The 21,844-nt window shown below is 47.9% G+C and overlaps 1 protein-coding gene across 1 annotated transcript in view; it reads left to right on the top strand.

The window, feature by feature from the left end:
* The first annotated feature begins 342 nt into the window (after nt 1-342).
* The window catches only part of LOC125943048 (uncharacterized), a 29,091-nt gene continuing 7,589 nt past the window's right edge, over nt 343-21,844 (top strand). The window contains exon 1 of the mRNA XM_049661382.1: nt 343-1,322. Within this exon, the coding sequence (XP_049517339.1) occupies nt 739-1,322 (584 nt within the window). The 5' untranslated portion in view covers nt 343-738. The remainder of the gene's footprint in view (nt 1,323-21,844) is intronic.

Here is a 21,844-nt window from a genome sequence, read left to right as displayed (position 1 = left end):
GTCGTCTTTCTCTTTCTCTTCTCTCGCTTGCCTCATTTTTCACTGGCAGTGACACGGCGTAACATTCCTCCTCTCCCAGATGAAACCCGCCGGGCAAGTCACTCCTGCTTCCTTCGTGTGAATGCCTTCAAGCGGGCAACATGCGTCACCTCAGTCTTCCATGAACGACGGTCATTTAAAGTGAGACGTGCAATTGTGTAGTTCATCTCGCTTAGACCCCCGCAGGGGCGTCTGCGTCAGCAGGCGTTTGGTGGTTTGCGACACCACGGACCCGAGCACATGAGGGCTGGACCCTCCCGCGTGTAGCCGTGCGCGGCTGAGCCGTGTCTGGTGAAAGGGGGATCCTGGGGGTTGAGCCGATGCCGGGTGTTCGGACCTTTAAGGCCCCCCGGCAGAGGCAACACACCTCTTCGGCCTCTGCTTCACATAGACGGCACCCCTGGGCTGACCCACCCAGGGGAAATCGGCAGTTGCCTTTTCCTGTCCTCCTCTTTAATCTTCGTCTTTCTCTCTCACTTTCAATCTATCCTGTCTTCTGTTCACTTCCATTACTTCTAATTTCCCAGGCAGCTAGGGTTAACCTTGTGTGGGTACCCAACCTCGGATACTCCATATTTGGTTATAGTGGTGACGTACAGCTGGCGTCTGCAGGTCTTGTGTTTACAGGCCCTCCAGCGTCCCCTTGTTGGACTCCATGGTGGGTGGCTGGCGTTGCTGCCGAAAAATCCATATATACTTATGGCAAGTTCATTCCCCCCACTATCCGATCGCCGTCTGAAACGAGGGCGCACCGATGAAGTCTTCCAGTTTTTTGGTCGCCAAAGAGAAACTTTTCCCCGATTCCATGTGATTCACTCAGAAAAAACAGACAAATCTGTACGAGCAATCTCACCTTTCCTTGTGTCAAAGACTTTGACTGATATTTTTGGACCAGGCTATAAAGCATCTAGGATGGCGAGCGGTGATCTCCTCTTGGAGCTCCGAGACCAGAAACAGTACGAAAAACTGCCCAATCTAGTATCATTTGGAGATGCGCAATTAACAGTAACCCCGCACCGTACAATGAATACCACCCGTGGCGTTGTCTCAGATGACGATCTGTTGCAGCTGAGTGAGGCTGAACTCCTGGAGGGTTTCAGTGAGCAGAATGTCATCAATGTAAAACGGATTAAAATGAGGCGAGATGGCAAAGAACTCCAGACCAGGCATCTGATACTTACTTTCAACTCAAGTGTTCTGCCCGAGTCTATCGAGGCCGGGTACATCAAGCTTCGTGTTAGGCCATACGTGCCAAATCCTCTTCGATGTTTCAAATGCCAGCGGTTCGGCCATAGTTCCCAGAACTGCAGAGGCCGCCAAACTTGTGCGAAATGCAGTAGTCATGAACACTCCTCTGAGTCATGTGAAAGCTCTCTACATTGTGTGAACTGTGATGGGGAGCACGCCGCATACTCGCGGTCGTGCCCATCCTGGAAAAAAGAAAAGGAAATAGTGACAATTAAGGTAAAAGAAAACATAACTTTCAAGGAGGCACGCAGGCGGGTATTGCACCTGCCGAAAGACACCTTTGCCGATGTGACGCGTCAGGGGGCAGCGACACAGCGGCTTCCGGCGGCTGTCCGGCACACACACAGTGAGCCGGCAGTGACGCCATCCGCCCCCTCGGCGGCTGGAGCTAGCGCTGCTCCGCCAACTCACAAGAAGGGGCCATCGACCTCCGGGCTGGTGGCCTCAGGGCCTCGTCCCTCGAGGCGAGGCCTTCACCGCGAACAAACCGCTCTCAAGAGCGGGTGTCCAGCGCTCTGCAAGAGCCCATGGACACATCTTCCAGCCAGACGGCGCAGCCAGCGCCAAAGGAGCGGCGAGAATCTCTCGACCGCTCCAAAAAAGAAAAAGCCCGCATCACAGGGCCCGACAAGGGCTCTGTAAGTTAAATTAGTCTCTTTTTTAAACACACAGCACAAAAAAAACACTTCCAACATGAATACACAAATAATACAATGGAACGTCAGAGGACTCCTACACAACCTCGATGACGTCAAAGAAATCCTACACAGTTTTAATCCTAAGGTGCTGTGTGTTCAAGACACACCTTAAACCTACACAATCAAACTTTCTCCGGCAATACGCCATTTTTCGTAAAGACCGCGATGACACAGTCGTGTCTTCCGGTGGTGTGGCTATTATAGTCGATAGAGGTATTGCCTGCCGAGAACTAAAACTCCGTACGCCCCTAGAGGCAGTTGCTGTTCGCGCGGTGTTGTTTAATAAACTAATTACTATTAGCTCTATATACATCCCGCCGAATTATAAACTCCAGAAAACCGAATTTCAAAACTACATTGATGAACTTCCGGAGCCATACATAGTTGTCGGGGATTTAAACGCGCATAACACTTTGTGGGGAGACAGCCGTTGTGACGGAAGAGGGCGTTTAATAGAAATTTTTCTTTTTTCCTCGGATGCATGTTTACTCAATAAGAAGGAGCCGACGTATTATAGCGTTGCGCACAAAACCTACTCCTCAATAGACTTGAGCATAGTATCCAGTACACTAATACCTTACCTTGATTGGAACATTATAAAGAACCCTTACGGAAGTGACCACTTCCCAATAGTCATAAATGTAACAAAACAGACTGAATGCTCTCCACATGTTCCCCGATGGAAAATTGAATCAGCAGACTGGGTTCTCTTCAGAGAAATAACATATTTAGCTAAGGGTGACATTGCAGGTTTTAACATAGACGATGCTGTGGCCTACTTTACAGGCTTCATAATAGAGGCTGCCACAAAATCCATCCAACAAACTAACGGGCTAGCCAAAAAGCGTCGCATCCCATGGTGGAACGACGATTGTAGAAAGGCGCGGAAACAACAAAACAAGGCTTGGAGATTGCTTCGCGACTCTCCAACTGCCGAAAACCTCATAAATTTCAAACAGACCAAATCCCAAGGCAGAAGAACACGTCGACGTGCTAAGAGAGATAGTTGGGAGCACTATCTTTGCAGTATAAATTCCTATACAGACGAGAAAAAAGTGTGGAACAGAGTAAACACATTAAAAGGACGTCACACAAAATCACTCCCCTTGGTAAACACAGAAGGTGATAGCCTGAAAGATCAGGCTGACTTCCTGGGTGAACATTTTGAACGCATCTTCAGTGCATCACACTACACAGAACACTTCTTGAAGTTCAAAGAACGCGCAGAGCGACAGCCCCTCGAACGTAAATGTACGCAAAATGATACATACAATCGACCATTTTCTCTCGCTGAACTTAAGGCATCTCTAAACTGTTGCAATAACTCCGCATCAGGTGGCGATCGTATCATGTACGAAATGCTTAAGCACCTGCACCCTGAAACCCTTAAAACACTATTAAGTCTTTTCAATGCCATGTACGCAGCGGGTTACATTCCATCTTCGTGGAAGGAAAGTGTGATCATCCCTATACATAAACAAGGCAAGGACCCATCCTTACCCAGTAGTTATAGACCAATAGCATTGACAAGCTGTATTTGCAAGTTATTTGAAAAAATGATAAACCGGCGCTTGATCTCTGTGCTTGAAAGTGGCAAAATCCTAGACCCCTTCCAATGTGGTTTCAGGGAAGGTATGTCCACAACAGACCACCTTGTTCGCATTGAGTCTTATATCAGGGATGCATTTATACATAAACAGTTCTGTCTTTCAGTGTTTCTTGACCTAGAGAAAGCTTACGATACAACATGGCGCTACGGCATTCTCCGAGATCTCTCTGCGATGGGTGTCCGTGGCAACATGTTAAACACAATCGAAAGTTACTTATCGAATCGCACATTCCGCGTAAGAGTGGGTAACGCTGTTTCTAAGTCATTCACCCAAGAGACCGGTGTGCCACAAGGGGGCGTGCTTAGTTGCACACTATTTATCGTAAAAATGAGTTCCCTGCACACAGTCATCCAACGCACTATGTTTTATTCTGTTTATGTCGATGATGTGCAGATAGCCTTCAAGTCATGCAATATTGCCATCTGCGAACGACAAGTGCAGTTTGTAATAAACAAATTGTCCAAATGGGCAGATGAAAATGGTTTTAAGGTAAATCCCCAGAAGAGCACTTGCATACTCTTTACTAACAAGAGAGGCGTAACGCCAGTCCCAAGTATTGCAATCAAAGGAGATGCGCTCTCTGTGAGCAGCGAGCATAAGTTTCTAGGCATTGTTTTAGGTTCGAAGCTTACATTTATTCCTCATATTAAGTATCTGAGGGCAAAATGCCTAAAGACAATGAACCTTTTAAAGCTTCTGTCGCGTACGACTTGGGGTAGTGATCGAAAGTGTTTGCTTAACTTGTATAAAAGTCTTATCCTCTCACGCCTTGATTACGGATCTATAATTTACAATTCAGCAACGCCCAGTGCATTAAAAATACTAGACCCCGTCCACCACCTGGGTATCCGTCTCGCGACTGGTGCTTTCAGGACAAGTCCAATCCAGAGCTTGTACGTAGAGTCGAATCAGTGGTCGCTTCATCTCCAGCGGTCATACAACAGTTTCACGTATTTTCTGAAAGTACAAGCAAACATTAAACATCCTTCTTACTCAACTATAAATGACATGACCGCTGCCACACTCTTCCATAATCGACCTGCAGCAAGAAAGCCGTTCTCTTTGCGTGTGAGGAATCTTAGTGAGGAAATGGGTGTTCCACTGCTTGAACAAAGTCCTATGCCTCCAGCGAAACTGTTGCCGCCGTGGCACTGGCAACTCATAGAGTGTGACACATCGTTCCTGGAGGTCACTAAACACGCGCCAGAGGCACACATTAAAATGCATTTCTTAGAACTCCAGTCTAAATACTCGTGTACACAGCTTTACACAGATGCTTCCAAGTCACATGCCGGGGTATCTTATGCAGCCGTCGGCCCATCCTTTTCGGAATCCGGTGTACTCCACCCGGAAACGAGTATCTTTACGGCTGAGGCCTATGCACTATTGTCGGCTGTGAATCATATAAGGGCATCAAAACTTCAAAAAGCAATTATATTTACAGACTCCCTAAGCGTGGTGAAAGCTCTGATGTCACTCTGCAAAAACAAAAATCCTGTACTTACTGAGCTCTATTCCAGTCTATGCAGAGCGTATATATCTAACCAGCATGTGACTATATGCTGGATGCCTGGCCATAGAGGCATTGAGGGTAATGTGCTTGCAGACCAGTTGGCCACATCGACTAAATCGCAAGCTACTAATCCTGCGGCTACTATTCCTCCCGCAGATCTGAAGCCTTTTCTGTGAAGAAAACTGCGAGACCACTGGCAGCGCTTGTGGGACGCTGAAACAAATAATAAGTTTCACTTAATTAAGCCACAGTTAGGTTTCTGGTCACCCGCAACGAAAACACGACGAACTGATGTCCTGTTCTGTCGTCTAAGAATAGGACACACATATGGGACTCACAATTTTCTGTTGAACGGAAATGATCCTCCAACCTGTGGTAGATGTAGTGAGAGGCTGACCGTCCTCCATGTCCTCGTGGAGTGCCGGGAAGCCGAAGCAGAAAGAAAGAAATATTTTCCACAAGCGTACCGATATCATGTCCCGCTTCACCCCATTATGTTTCTTGGCGAAGAACCGATTTTTAATGCCAAAGCAGTCGTCGATTTTTTGAACGATGTGGTCCTGCATGTTATTAGCCCAACTAGTTCGTAGCGCATCCTCTCTCCAGAGGATGCCGCTGTGATAGTTTTTTTTTATAGCACATGCCTCCAGGCCCTTGTGGTTCAAGGGCTCTGTTTAGGCAGTAGTGCTTCTTAATAATCACTGCATCTTAAATATTTTAAATATCGTGTCATTACCTCTCAATGCATTCTTCATTTCATAGTACACCTCATGTCATTGCCATGATTTTAGTACATGTATATTTTACGCATTTTACAGCGATTATCTTTAGGCCCTTTTACAGCCACGCTTCCTCTACTTCTCAGAATTCATCGCCCCACTGCGCATTCACAAACACTGACATGGTGCTCTTTGGTCACAACTGGCCCTTGCGCCATAAAACACCACACATCATCATACCACTGACAAGCCATTATCATCGCCTTGGCGCTCTTTGGCCACATCTGGCCCTTGCGCCAAAAAACTCCAACAATCATCATTCATCTCGCTTAGACGATCGAGGATAACGTACGGCCCGGCATAGTCTGCAAGTAGCTTTTGGCTGAAGCCACATCGGCGTATTGGATTCCACAGCCACACGAGGTTACCGGGAACGTAGGTAACATGCTGGTGTTGACTGTCGTAGCGTGTTTTAGAGTGGTCTTGCGCGGCCAGTGTACGTAAGCGAGCAAGTCGCCGAGCCTCTTCTGCACGACACAATGTGTCTCTGCGATAGACAAATCGTCATCGTCACCGGACACTATCAGGAAAGATAGTGTCCAGCGTATGACGAGGTTGGCGCGCGTAAAGAAGGAAGAAAGGGCTGAAACCGGTCGTTTAGTGTTTCGCAGAGCTGAAAGCGTACGTCACGAACGGTAATACTTCATCCCAGTTCTTGTGGTCCGAAGCAGCGTACACTGATAACATGTTGATCAACGTTCGGTTTGTGGGCTCGGTGAGGCCATTAGTTTGTGGATGATAAGCTGTTGAGTGTCGGAACTTGGAGGCACACGAACGCAGCAATTCTTCCACAACATCGGCAATAAATTGGCGACCACGGTCACTTATTATCACGCGAGGTGGCCCGTGTCGGAGTATGACTCAATGAAGCATAAAATCAGAAATGTGCGCAGCAGTAGCGGAGGAAAGGGCTGCGGTTTCACAATATCGCGTCAGGTAGTCGGCACACACAATTATCCACCGGTTTCCTTTCGAATAACGCGGAAACGGCCCGATCAGGTCTATGCCGACTTTTTCAAAAGAGGAACTGGGGGGCTTTACTTGCTGTAGGTTACTGACTGGAGCTGAGGTATGTCGCTTGTGGCTATGACACTGTGTACAACTGGCCACACAGGTGTCAATTGTTTTGCGCATTTGAGGCCAGTAGAAGCGTTCCTTTGTGCGACCCCCCGCAGGGGCGTCTGCGTAAGCAGGCGTTTGATGCGTTGCGACACCACGTACCCGAGCACATGAGGGTTGGACCCTCCCGCGTGTAGCCGTGCACGGCTTAGCCGTGTCCGGGGAAAAGGGGATCCTGGGGGTTGAGCCGATGCCGGCAAGGTGTTTGGACCTTTATGGCCCCTCGGCGGAGGCAACACACCTCTTTGGCCTCTGCTTCACGTAGACGGCACCCCCGGACTGACCCACCCGGGGGAAACCGGTGGTTGCCTTTTCCTGTCCCCCTCTCCAACCTTTTGCTTTCCTATCTCCTTTCTTTTACTCTCCTATCATCTCTTCTCTTCCGTCACTTCCTAATTTTCACAGGCGGCTTGGGTTAACCTTGCGTATGTGCCCTCTCTTGGGTATCTTATATTGGGTTATAGCAGCAATGCACGGCTGGCGTCTGCAGCCTTACACGTTAAGTGCTGCAGCGTCCCCTAGTTGGGCTCCGTGGTGGGTGGCCGCCATTGCCGCCGAAATAAACGATAATAACATGGGAACACCTGCATTTCCCCGTCTACTTGATCGTCACCCTCACAAGAGGGGACGCACCGATGAAATATTAAGCCTTTTCAAACCTAAAGAAATTTTTCCTCGTTTCCAAGTTGTACATAGTGAAAAAACAGAAAAACCAGCTAGAATCCTATCCCCTTTCCTAGTTGCAAAAGGCCTGACTGAAGCACTTGGCCCTGGCTATAAGGTCGCCAAAATGGCGAGCGGGGACCTCCTCCTTGAGATCCGTGATAAAGAGCAACACAGTAAAATAAACAAGCTTGTGGCATTTGGAGAGATTCCTGTACCGTTTCACCTCATCGGTCTATGAATACAGCACGAGGAGTAGTGTCTCATGCAGATCTTATCGACTTGTCCGAAACCGAACTATTGGAAGGCTGGAAAGAACGAAATGTAACCAACGTACAGCGCATCTTTATCAGACGAGACAATAAAGAAATTCCTACAAAACACCTGATTCTGACCTTTGCCACTTGCGATTTGCCACAAACCATAGAAACCGGATACACAAAGATAGCTGTCAGACCATACGTACCTAATCCAAGACGATGTTTCCAATGTCAACGATTTGGTCATGGCTCGCAGAGCTGCCGTGGTCGACTCACATGTGCGAAATGTGGAACCCAAGGTCATTCTTCAGACAACTGTGAAGCGACACCGCACTGTGTAAACTGTGATGGTGAGCATCCAGCTTACTCCCGATCTTGTCCCAACTGGAAAAAAGAAAAGGAAATTATCACTCTAAAAGTACGTGAGAATATCTCTTTCAAGGAAGCACGTAAAAGGTGCTCACCTTTCCACAGGACAACCTATGCTGATTCGACGCGTCAGGGGGCAGCGTCGCACCGGCCTCCGCCACTTGTCCGGCCCGCGCACAGCGAGCGGTCGGCTGTGGCGCCCCCCGCCCCGGTGGTGGCAGCAGTCCAACCTGCTCCGCCCACCCAGCCACAGAGACCCGCTACCCCAGGTACCTCGGGTCTCAAGACCAAGCCTCATCAGGCGAGGTCTGAAAAGCGAACAAGCAGCCCGCACGTGCGGGCATCCAGTGCCTCCCAGGAGGCGATGGAAACAACGCCGGTACCGTTGGTGCCGAAGAACCGGCGTGGCTCTCTCGAGCGCGCCAAAACAAACAAAAAACCCATAACAGGGCCGGACGACGGTCCTGTTACCTAAGACACTACACACCTGAACACAGAACACTCCTCTCTTCAATAAGATGGCGGTACAAATTATTCATTGGAATGTCCGTGGCATTCTAAACAACTTAGATGACATCAAGGAAATAATACAAGAATTTAATCCTAGGCTGATCTGTGTTCAGGAAACACACCTAAAAACATCAAATACAAACTTCCTAACACACTATACATTATTCCGCAAAGACCGCGATGATGGTGACACCGCGTCTGGCGGCGTGGCCATTATAGCACAGAGGTCAGTTGCTTGCCAACACCTCCATCTTCAAACAAATCTAGAGGCAGTAGCAGTTAGGGCAATACTCTTTGACAGGTTGGTGACAGTCTGTTCATTGTACGTACCACCTGAACATCGTTTGCAACTTAGAGAACTTGAAACACTTGTTAATCAGCTCCCTGAACCATTCATTTTAACAGGAGATCTGAACGCCCATAACATGATGTGGGGCGACTTGCGCTGCGACGCAAGAGGGCGTACTGTAGAAGACTTCCTTTTAGGTTCTGGTGCGGTTCTTCTGAATAAAAAAGAACCCACCTTCTACAGCGCCACACATAAGACATTCTCTTCAATAGATTTAACCATAGCTTCTCCAACTCTGATGTCATACCTTGACTGGAAGATCATAAAAAACCCTTATGGAAGTGACCACTTCCCTATTGTTTTAAATCTAACAAAACAAGCTGGCCGCCCTCCACAGGTTCCCCGATGGAAAACCGATTAGTCGAACTGGGAACTGTTTGAAAAGATTACGTACTTGAAGTGGGATGATTTGGTTTCCTTTAATATAGATGAAGCTGTGGAATATTTGACAGGTTTTATCATAGACGCCGCTGAAAAATGCGTAAAACCAACTAACGGACTTGCTAATAAGCGTCGCATACCTTGGTGGAATGAGGAATGTAAAGAGGCACGGAAAAAACAAAATAAAGCTTGGGGCCTGCTCCGCGACTCTCCAACTGCGGAGAATCTCACTAATTTCAAACAGGCAAAATCACAGAGCAGGAGAATACGCCGACGTGCTAAGAGGGCTAGTTGGGAAAGGTACATAAGTAGCATCAATTCTTACAAGGATGAGAGTAAGGTGTGGAACACAGTGAACAAATTAAAAGGCCGGGAAACACAACCACTTCCCTTAGTAAACACTCAAGGTGACACTATGAAAGATCAGGCCGATTTCCTGGGCGAGCATTTTGAAAGCATTTCCAGTACATCCAACTATGAGCCAACTTTCCTAAAGTTCAAAGAACACGCAGAGCGGGAGCGCCTCAAACGAAAGTGCGCAACAGAAGTGCCCTACAACCGTCCGTTTAGTCTCGCAGAACTCAAGGCTTCTCTCAGTTCTTGCAGCAACTCAGCACCAGGTGGTGACCGCATAATATACCAAATGATCAAGAACCTTCACTCAGAAACATTAAACACGCTTCTGTGTCTTTACAATACCATGTGGTCATCTGGAAATATGCCATCCTCATGGAAACAAGTTATTATCATCCCAATTTATAAACAAGGCAAAGACCCTGCATTAGCCAGAAGCTATAGGCCAATAGCACTTACAAGCTGTATGTGCAAGTGATATGAAAAAATGGTGAACCGGCGTCTAATCTATTATCTGGAAAGCAACCGTCTACTTGACCCCTTCCAATGTGGTTTCAGGGAAGGTAGGGCAACAATAGACCACCTCGTTCGCATTGAGGGAAACATTATAGACGCTTATATACATAAACAATTCTTTTTATCTGTATTTCTGGACTTGGAGTCCTCTGGACACGCCTATGACACAACATGGCGATTCGGAATCCTTCGAGACCTATATCTGCAATGGGTGTACGCGGCAACATGTTAAACATGATAGAAAGTTACTTGACTAACCGCACATTCCGCGTTAGAGTGGGCAATGCCCTGTCTAGAAGCTTCATTCAAGAGACTGGTGTGCCACAAGGGGGCGTGCTTAGTTGCACCCTCTTCATTGTGAAAATGAATTACCTTCACAAAGCCATACCATCCTCTATGTTTTACTCAGTATATGTCGATGATGTGCAGATAGGATTTAAGTCTTGTAACCTTGCAATATGCGAGCGTCAGGTTCAGCTCGGACTGAACAAAGTTTCAAAATGGGCAAATGAAAATGGTTTTAAGCTAAACCCCCTCAAAAGCTCCTGTGTACTTTTCTCTAGAAAGAGAGGCTTAATACAAGATCCTGATATTATGCTCCATGGACAACACATACCAATCAACACTGAACATAAATTCTTAGGCGTTATACTCGACTCGAAACTGACATTCATTCCTCACATCAAGTATATCAAAAATAAGTGCCTGAAAACAATGAACATCCTGAAAATACTGTCACACACAACATAGGGTAGCGACAGGAAATGCTTCATGAACCTCTACAGGAGCCTTGTACGATCGCGTTTAGACTACGGCGCTGTAGTGTATCACTCTGCTGCCCCAGTGCACTCAAGATGCTGGACCCTGTGCATCATCTTGGTATCCGCCTTGCCACCGGTGCCTTCAGGACAAGCCCTGTCCAAAGCCTCTATGTCGAGTCGAACGAATGGTCCCTTGATCTACAACGGTCATATTCTACTTTTAATTACTTTCTGAAAGTACATACTGATAAAGACCATCCTTGTTATTCTATCATCAACGATATGACCTCTGCAACACTTTTATTGCGATAGCAATTATATGGACACTCAAAAGCATATTTCTGCCGTCGGCGTCGCCGTCGCCGTGATGTTCCGTATGACGTCATTTGGAGATGAAATCGTCGCCGCGCGCCGAACGCTGTATGTGCGAGTGAAAGGGCGCGAGGGGCGCGTCTTTCACGGGGAGTGAACGCACGGCGGAGAACAAACGCGCGTTCTGCGCCGTGCTCGCTTAAGGGCTGCAGAAGTAGGCGTCTCTTTTCTCCTTTACAATCACCATATATGTAGAGCAAACGCGCCTTCTTCAGACGCGCGAGAGTCCGTGGGGGAGGGGGAGGGAAGGGAGCCGACGTTTAGCTGCGGCACCAAGTGCCTATTTATATCAGAGGCTCCAGCAACAGTCACCAACGCCGCACGCATTTTGAGCTAACGCGGGCAAAACGCCGATGGCGTCGACAACAGTTCTGCGTGTTGTTGCTACCAAAGCCGCTCACCTTACTTCGTATGACATTGCTGTGTTGCTATCGCATTCATTGCTTCGCCCTTAGGGCGAAACTGTGACATTTTTTTCATAACAAGCCTGCAGCGAGAGAGCCATTCTAGCTCCGTGTGAGGAGGCTGAGTGAAGAAATGGACGTCCCGCTTTTTGAAAATCGCCTAACGGCTCCTGCTAAGCCGTTACCGCCGTGGTTGTGGCGCACCATTGACTGCGACACGTCATTTGTGGAGATAACGAAGCACGCTCCAGAGGCCCACATTCGTATGCATTTTCTAGAGTTACAATTTAAGTACTCGTGCCCAGAATATTACACAGATGCATCTAAATCAAATGCCGGCGTATCATATGCAGCCGTCGGCCCATCCTATTCGGAGTCGGATGTTCTGCACCATCATACAAGCATCTTTACGGCAGAGGCGTATGCACTATGGTGCGCTGCAAAACACATCAAGCAGTTAAAACTACATAAGGCGGTCATATACACAGACTCGTTAAGCGTCGTTAAAACATTGATGTCATGCTGCAAACATAGAAATCCAGTAATTGCAGATCGTTTCTCTCTCCTGTGTACTATTTATGCCTCTGGCCAACATGTAACGGCATGCTGGGTGCCTGGACACAGAGGTATTGAAGGTAACGTGCTAGCAGACCGAATGGCAATTTCCTTAGATACATCTTACAACGCGTCCATAGCTGTTCCATTTATAGACCTGAAGCCATATTTGCGGAACAAACTCAGAACCTACTGGCAACATCAGTGGGACGCTGAAACCCTTAATAAGCTTCACGTGGTTAAGCCACATTTAGGGTACTGGCGATCACTGACCAACTCAAGACGAAGTGATGTCCTATTCTGTCGTCTCAGAATAGGGCACACCTATGGTACACATAGTTTTTTGCTGACTGGCGGTGAACCTCCAAAGTGTAGTAGATGTGGGGACACCCTCAGTGTTCAGCATGTCTTCCTGGAATGTTGCGAAGCACAAGCCAAAAGAAAAGACACTTCCCTTCAGCATATCGGCAGTGTATACCACTCCACTTGGCACTGTTTCTAGGCAGAGAACCGCTGTTCGACATGAAATCCGTTTTAGCATTCTTAAATGACGTCCGTACGCTCAACGTATTCTGCCGAAAAAACTCGTAACACGGCCTCCTGCGAGAGGCCGCTGTTGCGATGTCAACCTTCGTTTATAGCACATGCCTCGGGCCCCTTGTACTCAAGGTACCTGGTGAGGCTGTTGTGCTACTCGTCAACCATCACTTTTTCACTCTTAAATACATGTTAAGTTATCACAACCTTCTTCCACCTTTCAACTCATAGCATACGCCACTTCAGTCACTATCATTATTTTATTACCTATATGTTTTACGCCATTTACAGCGACAGTTTTTAGGCCCCTTTACAGCCATGTTACAGCTACCATGAGAAACTCATTGCCCGCGTCATAACAGCTCATCGATTACATTACCACTTGTCATGGCGCTCTTTGGCCATACCTGGCCCTTGCGCCATAAAACACCACACATCATCATCCTTTGTGCGACCAAGTGTTCGCGCGGTCCCTAAGTGACCAGAGGTCGGGTCATCGTGCGTAACGCGCAGAAGAGATGTTTGAAGAGACTGTGGAACCACCAGTAGAAAACGGGCGCTCGTCGTTGATAAGTTCCTCTTGTAAAGAAGACCATCTCGGACGCAAAATAGGCCTTCGGATATAGGCCCCTGTGTGGCAGAGAAAAAAGCGTTCAAGCTTGGGTCTTTGCGCTGCTCTGCGGCGAATGTCAAGGCATCGGGAAAATCAGGCGACAGCGAAGTGATAAGGTGGTCAAAGTTGTCGGCTTCACAGTCCGTCGTACGTTGTGGCATCCTAGAAAGGCAATCCGCGTCAGCGTGTCGACGACCACTCTTGTACGAAATAGTGAACACATATTCCTGTAGACGAAGGGCCCATAGCGCGAGGCGACCGGATGGGTCACGAAGATTGACCAGCCAACACAGAGAATGGTGATCTGTGACGATGGTGAACGGGCGACCATATACGTACGAGCGAAACCGCTGCACGGCAAATACTACCGCTAGGCATTCTTGTTCCGTCACAGTGTAGTTGCGTTCCGGCTTGCTTAAACAACGGTGGCGTACGCGACGACATGTTCTTTGTTTCCAGAGCGCTTGATGAGAACGGCACCGATGCCGACGCCACTTGCGTCTGTGTGAATTTCCGTTGGAGACGAAGGATCATCGAAGTGCCGGACTCCTGGCTGTGAAGTTAACAAAAACTTCAGCTGTCGAAAAGCGGCGTCACACTCAGGAGTCCACTGAAACGGAGTGTTCTTACGCAGAAGATTCGTCAGGGGTTGAGCGACATCCGCGAAACCGGGTATGAACCGCCGGAAATATGAGCAGAGCCCTACGAAGCTACGAAGCTGTTTGACAGATTGAGGTTGCTCGAATGATTCAACGGCTGCCGTCTTCTATGGTTCGGGTCTAATTCCATCTTTATCGACGAGATGTCCTAACACCACTGTTTGGCGTTCGCCAAAATGACATTTCTTTAAACTCAGCTCAAAACCAGCTTTTTCGATACAGTCGAGTACAATATTGAGACGAATGTTGTGCTCCTGAAATGTGCGTCCAAAAATTACGACATCATCAAGGTAGCACATACAAACCTGCCAGTTTAAACCACGCAGAATAGTGTCCATGAACCTTTCGAATGTAGCCGGTGCATTGCACAATCCGAACGGCATGACGTTGAAATCGTACAGCCCGTCCGGCGTATCGAATGCATTTTTTTCCTTGTCATCTGGGTGCATCGGAATTTGCCATTAACCGGCTCTCAGATCCACAGAAGAAAAGTAGGAAGCGGAATGCAGGCAGTCGATGGCGTCATCAATACGAGGCAGCGGATAGACGTCTTTCTTGGTTACGGAATTCAGTCTGAGATAGTCAACGCAGAATGTCCACATACCATCTTTCTTCTTCACAAGAATGACGGGAGCCGCCCAGGGACTCGCGCATTCTTGAATTACTCCCTTTCCTAACATCTCCTGCACTTGCTCGTTGATGATGTTGCGCTCAGATGGTGATACCCTGTAAGGTTTCTGCCGTACGGGATACGCTGAAGCGGTGTTGATCCGATGACGTGTTCGAGTCGCTGGAATTAAATACATTTTGCCGCTTTTTGAAAAGTCGAACACTTTCAAGTGCTTGGAGAGAACGCCCAGGAGTGTGTCACGTTCGCTTTGGCTGAGTGACTTGCTGATCATTTGGCTGAACCTTGAGAACCGAGATGTCCATTCTCGCCTGTAGCATCAACAAGTGCAACCAGCGTCGTAGACAATTCTGGTTTGAAGACAGCAAGTTTCATGCCACGAGGCAAAACTGCAGGCTCCATTGAACTGTTGATTGTCCACACACCTGCGCGGCCCTCAACTACAGACACCACGAAATGGGGAACTAAAAGGTTCTTTTTCACACAGGTCGCATGAATCGGTTCTAGCGTCGCGTCGAACATGTCAAGGTCGTTACAACAGATTAGTGGATCGCACACAGCAGAGAAGGCAGGAACGACCGTGTCCTCGGAGACAAAAAAGATGCATTCATCACGGGATGAATTTTCCAATAGAGCAGCTGGGAAACTACCATGCACGGAAAGGTGCCCACTTCTACAGTCAAAAGTTGCCCCACACTCCCGCAAAAAATCGATTCCCAAAATAGCGTCATGCGTCGATCGTGCAATAACCGCGAATTCTGTGGGAAACACCTTGCCACAAACTCCCACCGGACACAACGCATCACCGCTCACACCACGGAATGTCGCACCACGGCTTATACAAAACATCACTTTCAGTCCAAGAAGGTTCTTAAAATTCACACTCATCACAGAAATTGTCGCGCCTGTATCCACAAGTGCGATGGTAGGTACGCCATCAACAAGTACATGAACTTTATTCTTCAGCATAACCACTGACGGGGGTATAGCTGTCGAAAGTGTCTGGTATCTTGCAGCCTCACCCCCATTGGCCGCGCCGTCTAGTTTTCCGGCAGCGGTGACTGCGTGCGTCGCCGCGGCGATGGGGATCGTCGAGCACGTGGGGCTGGTGGCGGCGTTAAGCTTCAATCAGAGGCCGGTGAGGGGTAGCGTAAACTGGTGGGCGTGCATGGTGGCCGTGGCGTAGGGAACATGCGGTCGAGAGGCTGGGGAGACATGAGCAATGGATCTCGCTGGTATGTAGAGGGCTTGTTGCAAAATCGCGAGATGTGACCCGGGACGCCGCAGCTGTAACACACCGGCGGAGGTCGAGACACCCGTGGCAGCTCGGAGTGACCAGTTCTGTCAGCAGAAGGCATTAGGTAGCAGTATCGCTCTTCATGGAGACGGTAGCCAGCCGGCGTTCGTTGAGTGAAACGAGGCGAGCGAAAACGCCGTTCGTAATTGGAGGGTGTCCGATCGGAAAACTCAAGTGATCGCAGTGTACGTTGGCATTCATCGACGTCTGCTGCATCAACTGATGGCTGCCATGGGGCCGGAGCGGCTGGCGTTCGCGCGCGTGCTGTCTATCCTGCACAGCCGTCCTGAAAGGCGCTGGGGCAATGAGAGATTTGCTGACAGCAAAGCAATTATTCCCGTACAATCTGGCGTATTGCCGACGAGAGGTTATTAGGCGACATAGTGTCGACACTAGCCACTGTTGGCACGTTTGACAGGCGGCCAAATTTCGGAGCTATCCGTCGCATCTTCAGCGTTTCAAATGTGCGACAGTGCTGCATCACGTCAGACACGGAGTTCAGGTTTTCTTTGCCAATCAAGAAATAGTACGCGTCTTCGGCTATCCCCTTCCGAACGCGTCCAACCTTGTCCTCAGTCATCCTAGGATTCACTATCTTGCACAGCTTCAAAATTTCTTCTATATATGTGGTGCATGTCTCCCCTGGAAGCTGTGCCCTCTGAGCCAATGTCTGCTCCCGCTCGCTTCTTCACGTCAGAATCGCCGAAGCACTACACTACTTCCTCAACAAAACGATCCCAAGTGGTGAACATGTCCTCGTGGTTTTCATACCACGTGAGAGCAGTGTTCGTCAGTGAAAATACAACCTGACTGAGCAGCGCTGCCGAGTCCCAGCCGTTGCTTCTGCTTACCCGCTTATAGTTCTTGAGCCACTCGTCAACGTCTTCCCCCGAGGTCCCGCCAAAGTTTGGCGGCACTCGGTAGTACGGCCAGGGACCCGTAGGAGTTGCCCCCGATGCATCAGAGGTCTGGAGTTGGGACATCATCTCGATCGGCGAAGGCGGAAGTCCGGCAAGGCGGCGGCTGCGGCGAAGACCAGGGAGTAGAGCTTCCATCGTTGGGTTCGTATTACCCAGCACCGTCCACCAATCTGTTACGGCTTCGGGAGAGGGTTAAGGGGGCGTTTAATGATTGAGACACAAAGATGTAGATCCTTGGGCTATGCTGGCTGGTGTCAATCGTATACGAGCAACGTCGTCTTTCTCGTTCTCTTCTCTCGCTTGCCTCACTTTTCACTGGCAGTGACACGGTGTGACAATACCCGCAGGGGCGTCTGCGCAAGCAGGCGTTTGGTGTGTTGCGACACCACGGACCCGAGCACACGAGGGTTGGACCCTCCCGCGTGTAGCCGTGCGCGGCTTAGCCGTGTGATGATGATGATTATTGTGTTTTATTGGCGCAAGGGCCATATGTGGCCGAAGAGCGCCAAGACGATGGTAATGACTTGTTTCTGGTATATGAATAGTCAATTACATGAACATTCGATGTGGCATGGCTGTAAAGGGGCCTAAAACAGTCGCTGTAAAGAGCGTAAAATCTATACGTAATAAGATTATGACAATTACTAATGATGTGTACTATAGACATGAATATACATTGCAAAAGAATGGTATGACTTACAAAAATATTACAGATGCAGGAATTGGCCAGAAGCACAAGTGCCTAAACAGAGCCCTTGAGACACAAGAGCTTGTAGGCATGTGCTATAAAAAAAACTATCACAGCAACATCCTCTTGAGAGAGGATGCGCTACGAACTTACTGGGCTAATAACATGTAGCACAACATCTTTCAAGTATGCGAGGACTGCTTTGGTGTTAAAGGGCGGTTCTTTACCAAGAAACATGGCGGGATGCAGAGGAACACAAGAGCGATATGCTAGAGGAAAGTGTTTCTTTCTTTCTCTTTCGGCTTCCCGACACTCCAGGAGGACGTGGAGGACGTGTTCTGAGACGACAGAATAGGACATCAGTTCGTCGTGTTTTTGTTACGGAGGGCCAGTAACCTAACTGTGGCTTAATCAAATGAAGCTTATTACTTGTTTCTGCGTCCCACAAGCGTTGCCAGTGGCTTCGCAGTTTCTTTCGCAAGAAAGGTTTCAAATCTGTTGCAGGAACAGCAGCTGTAGGGTTAATAGCGGGTGTTGTGACTGATGTGGCCATTTGGTCGGCAAGAACATTGCCCTCGATGCCTCGATGCCCAGGCACCCAGCATATAATGACATGTTGGTTAGCTGCGTATGCTCTACAAAGAACAGAATAGAGCTCAATGAGAATAGGGTTTTTCTGTTTACAGGGTGACTTCAAGGCTTTTACGACGCTTTGAGAGTCTGTAAATATAATAGTTTTTTGAAGTTTTGATTTCTTTAACTTTACAGCTGACAATATTGCGTAGGCCTCAGCCGTAAAGATACTTGTTTCTTGGTGAAGCACGCCGGATTCCGAGAAGGACGGGCCGACGGCTGCATAGGATACTCCGGCATGTGATTTAGAAGCGTCTGTGTAAAATTCTGTGCACGGGTACTTGGACTGTAATTCTAGGAAATGCATTCGGAATTCAACTTCTGAAGCGTGCTTTGTAACCTCTACAAAGGACATATCACATGCTACCACCTGCCACTCCCAAGGTGGTAACAGCTTGGCTGAAGGCATTAAGCGATGTTCGTGGAGTGGGATATCCATTTCTTCGCTAAGCTCCCTGACACGCAGTGAGAAAGGCTGTCTTATAGAGGGACGATTACCAAAAAGTGTAGCACACGTCATATCGTTAACGGTATTAAAACATGGATGCTGATGATTAGAGCGGACTTTAAGGTAATATGTGAGGCTGCTGTATGTTCTCTGCAGATAGAGTGACCACTCATTTGATTCGACGTATAAACTTTCAATGGGACTTGTTCTGAAAGCGCCAGTGGCCAGGCGGATACCTTGATGGTGGACGGGATCCAGCATCTTCAGCGCACTAGGGGCGGCAGAGTGATATACCGCGCTACCGTAGTCCAGTCGTGATGAAATGAGACTCTTGTAAAGATTCATTAAACACTTCCTGTCACTACCCCAGGATGTGTGAGATAAAATTTTTAGTAAGTTCATTGTTTTTAGACATTTCACCTTGAGATATTTTATATGTGGAATGAAAGTAAGTTTAGAATCAAGTATGATGCATAGGAACTTGTGCTCTTTGTTGACAGATATTCGTTGTCCATACATTTCGATAGTGGGATCTGCAACAAGCCCTTTCTTCCTGGTGAAAAGAACACAAGAGCTTTTGTGGGGGTTCACCTTGAATCCGTTTTCGTCTGCCCACTTGGACACTTTGTTCAAGCCCTGTTGTACTTGTCTCTCACAGACTGTGAGGTTGCAGGATTTGAAACCTATTTGTATGTCGTCTACGTAGACAGAATAAAAAATAGCTGGCGGTAGTGAGGCACGAAGCGTGTTCATCTTCAAGATAAACAGTGTGCAGCTGAGCACACCTCCTTGGGGTACACCAGTTTCCTGTATAAATGGACGCGACAGTGCATTGCCTATTTTAACCCGGAATGTGCGGTTGTGTAGGTAGCTTTCAATAATAATTAACATATTACCGCGGATGCCCATTGCCGACAGATCGCGTAGGATTCCGTAACGCCAGGTCGTATCGTACGCCTTTTCCATATCGAGAAACACGGATAGGAAGTATTGTTTATGTATGAAGGCATCACGAATGTTTGCTTCGATGCGCACGAGATGGTCCGTTGTAGACCGTCCTTCTCTGAAGCCGCACTGATATGGATCAAGGATTTTGTTTGACTCAAGGAAGTGTAAAAGGCGACGATTGATCATTTTTTCAAAGAGTTTGCAGATACAACTTGTGAGGGCTATTGGGCGGTAACTTGTTACTAATTTGGGGTCTTTACCTTGTTTCAGAATCGGAACGACAAGGGATTCTTTCCATGCAGTAGGTAGGTACCCGGCAGCCCATATAGCATTGAAAAGTGCGAGTAGCGTTATTTGGGTATCACTGTGAATGTGTTTGATCATGTCGTACATGATCCTGTCGGGTCCAGGTGCAGAGCTCCGACATGCAGCCAAGGAGGCTCTCAATTCGGCGATGTTAAAAGGCATGTTATAGGGTTCGTTCTGTCTGCATTTGCGGTCAATAGCCTTGAGTTCTGCGATTTGTTTGTGCTTAAGGAATGCCTCGGATTAATTATTTGAACTAGACACGCGCTCGAAGTGTTCGCCAAGAGCGTCAGCTTGGTCTTCCAAGCTGTTCGCTTCGTCGTTCACTAGCGGCAACGGATGGATTTCTTTTCCCTTTAGCCTCATTAGCCTGTCCCATACTTTTGCCTCTTGAGTATACGAGTTGATACCTGAGAGAAACCTTTCCCAACTTGCCCTCTTAGCCTGTCTTCGCGTCCTTCTTCCCTGGGATTTAACATGTTTAAATTCTATGAGGTTTTCAGCTGTAGGACATTCACAGTAGTTTGCCCCAAGCTTTATTTTGTCTCCTTCGTGCCTGTGTACAATCGTTATTCCACTAGGGGACCCGTCTTTTAAATGAAGTGCCACATGTTTGAGGGATGAACTTCTCAGCGGCGTCAATGATAAAAGCAGTAAAATATGATACGGCATGATCTATAGTAAAATTATTTATAATATCTCGTGATAAGTACGTGGATTCCCTAAAGCATTCCCAGTCAGCTGAGGCCAGTGTCCAGCGAGGGACATGGGGAAGAGAGTCATGTGTTCGGTTACTAAGTTTAGGGTTACTGGGAAATGATCACTTCCGAATGGGTTTTTAATTCATGCCATTCTAAGTCAGGAAAAAGTGAGGCAGAGCCAATTGACAGGTCTATTGATGAATATGAACTATGATGGATATTGTAATATGTTGGTTCCTTCTTATTGAAGAGGCACGCACCGGAGTTAACAAGGAAGTTTTCAATGAGTCGACCTCTCGCGTCGCATCGCGAATCTCCCCAAAGGGTATGATGAGCATTAAAATCACCAGTGATAATGTATGGTTCTGGGAGCTGGTCGATGAGGCTGTAAAATTCAGTTTTAGTGAGGTGATGGTTGGGTGGTATGTAAATGGAGCAGATCGTTATAAGCTTGTTGAATAAAATTGCTCGCACAGATACAGCCTCGAGAGGCGTTTGAAGGGCAAACTGTTGGCAAGCAACAGACTTATTTACAACTATGGCTACACCTCCGGACAAGGCAGAAGCGTTGTCACGATCTTTACGGAAAATGGCATATTGCTTGAGAAAGTTGGACTGTGTAGGTTTTAAGTGTGTTTCTTGGACACACAGCACCTTCGGATTAAATTTATGTATGAGTTCTGTGATGTCGTCGAGGTTACGAAGTAGTCCTCTGACGTTCCACTGTAGTATCTGTGTCGCCATGTTGCAAACGATGTTTGTGCTGTGTGTCTCGTGTAAAAACACTAACTTAACTTACAGAGCCCTTGTCGGGCCCTGTGATGCGGGCTTTTTCTTTTTTGGAGCGGTCGAGAGATTCTCGCCGCTCCTTTGGCGCTGGCTGCGCCGTCTGGCTGGAAGATGTGTCCATCGGCTCTTGCGGAGCGCTGGACACCCGCTCTTGAGAGCGGTTTGTTCGCAGTGAAG

This window comes from Dermacentor silvarum, chromosome 2 (assembly GCF_013339745.2).
Source record: "Dermacentor silvarum isolate Dsil-2018 chromosome 2, BIME_Dsil_1.4, whole genome shotgun sequence".
NCBI classification, from domain to species: domain Eukaryota; kingdom Metazoa; phylum Arthropoda; class Arachnida; order Ixodida; family Ixodidae; genus Dermacentor; species Dermacentor silvarum.
Note: the sequence above shows the minus strand (reverse complement) of the source record. Positions and strands in the feature narration are given on the sequence as shown.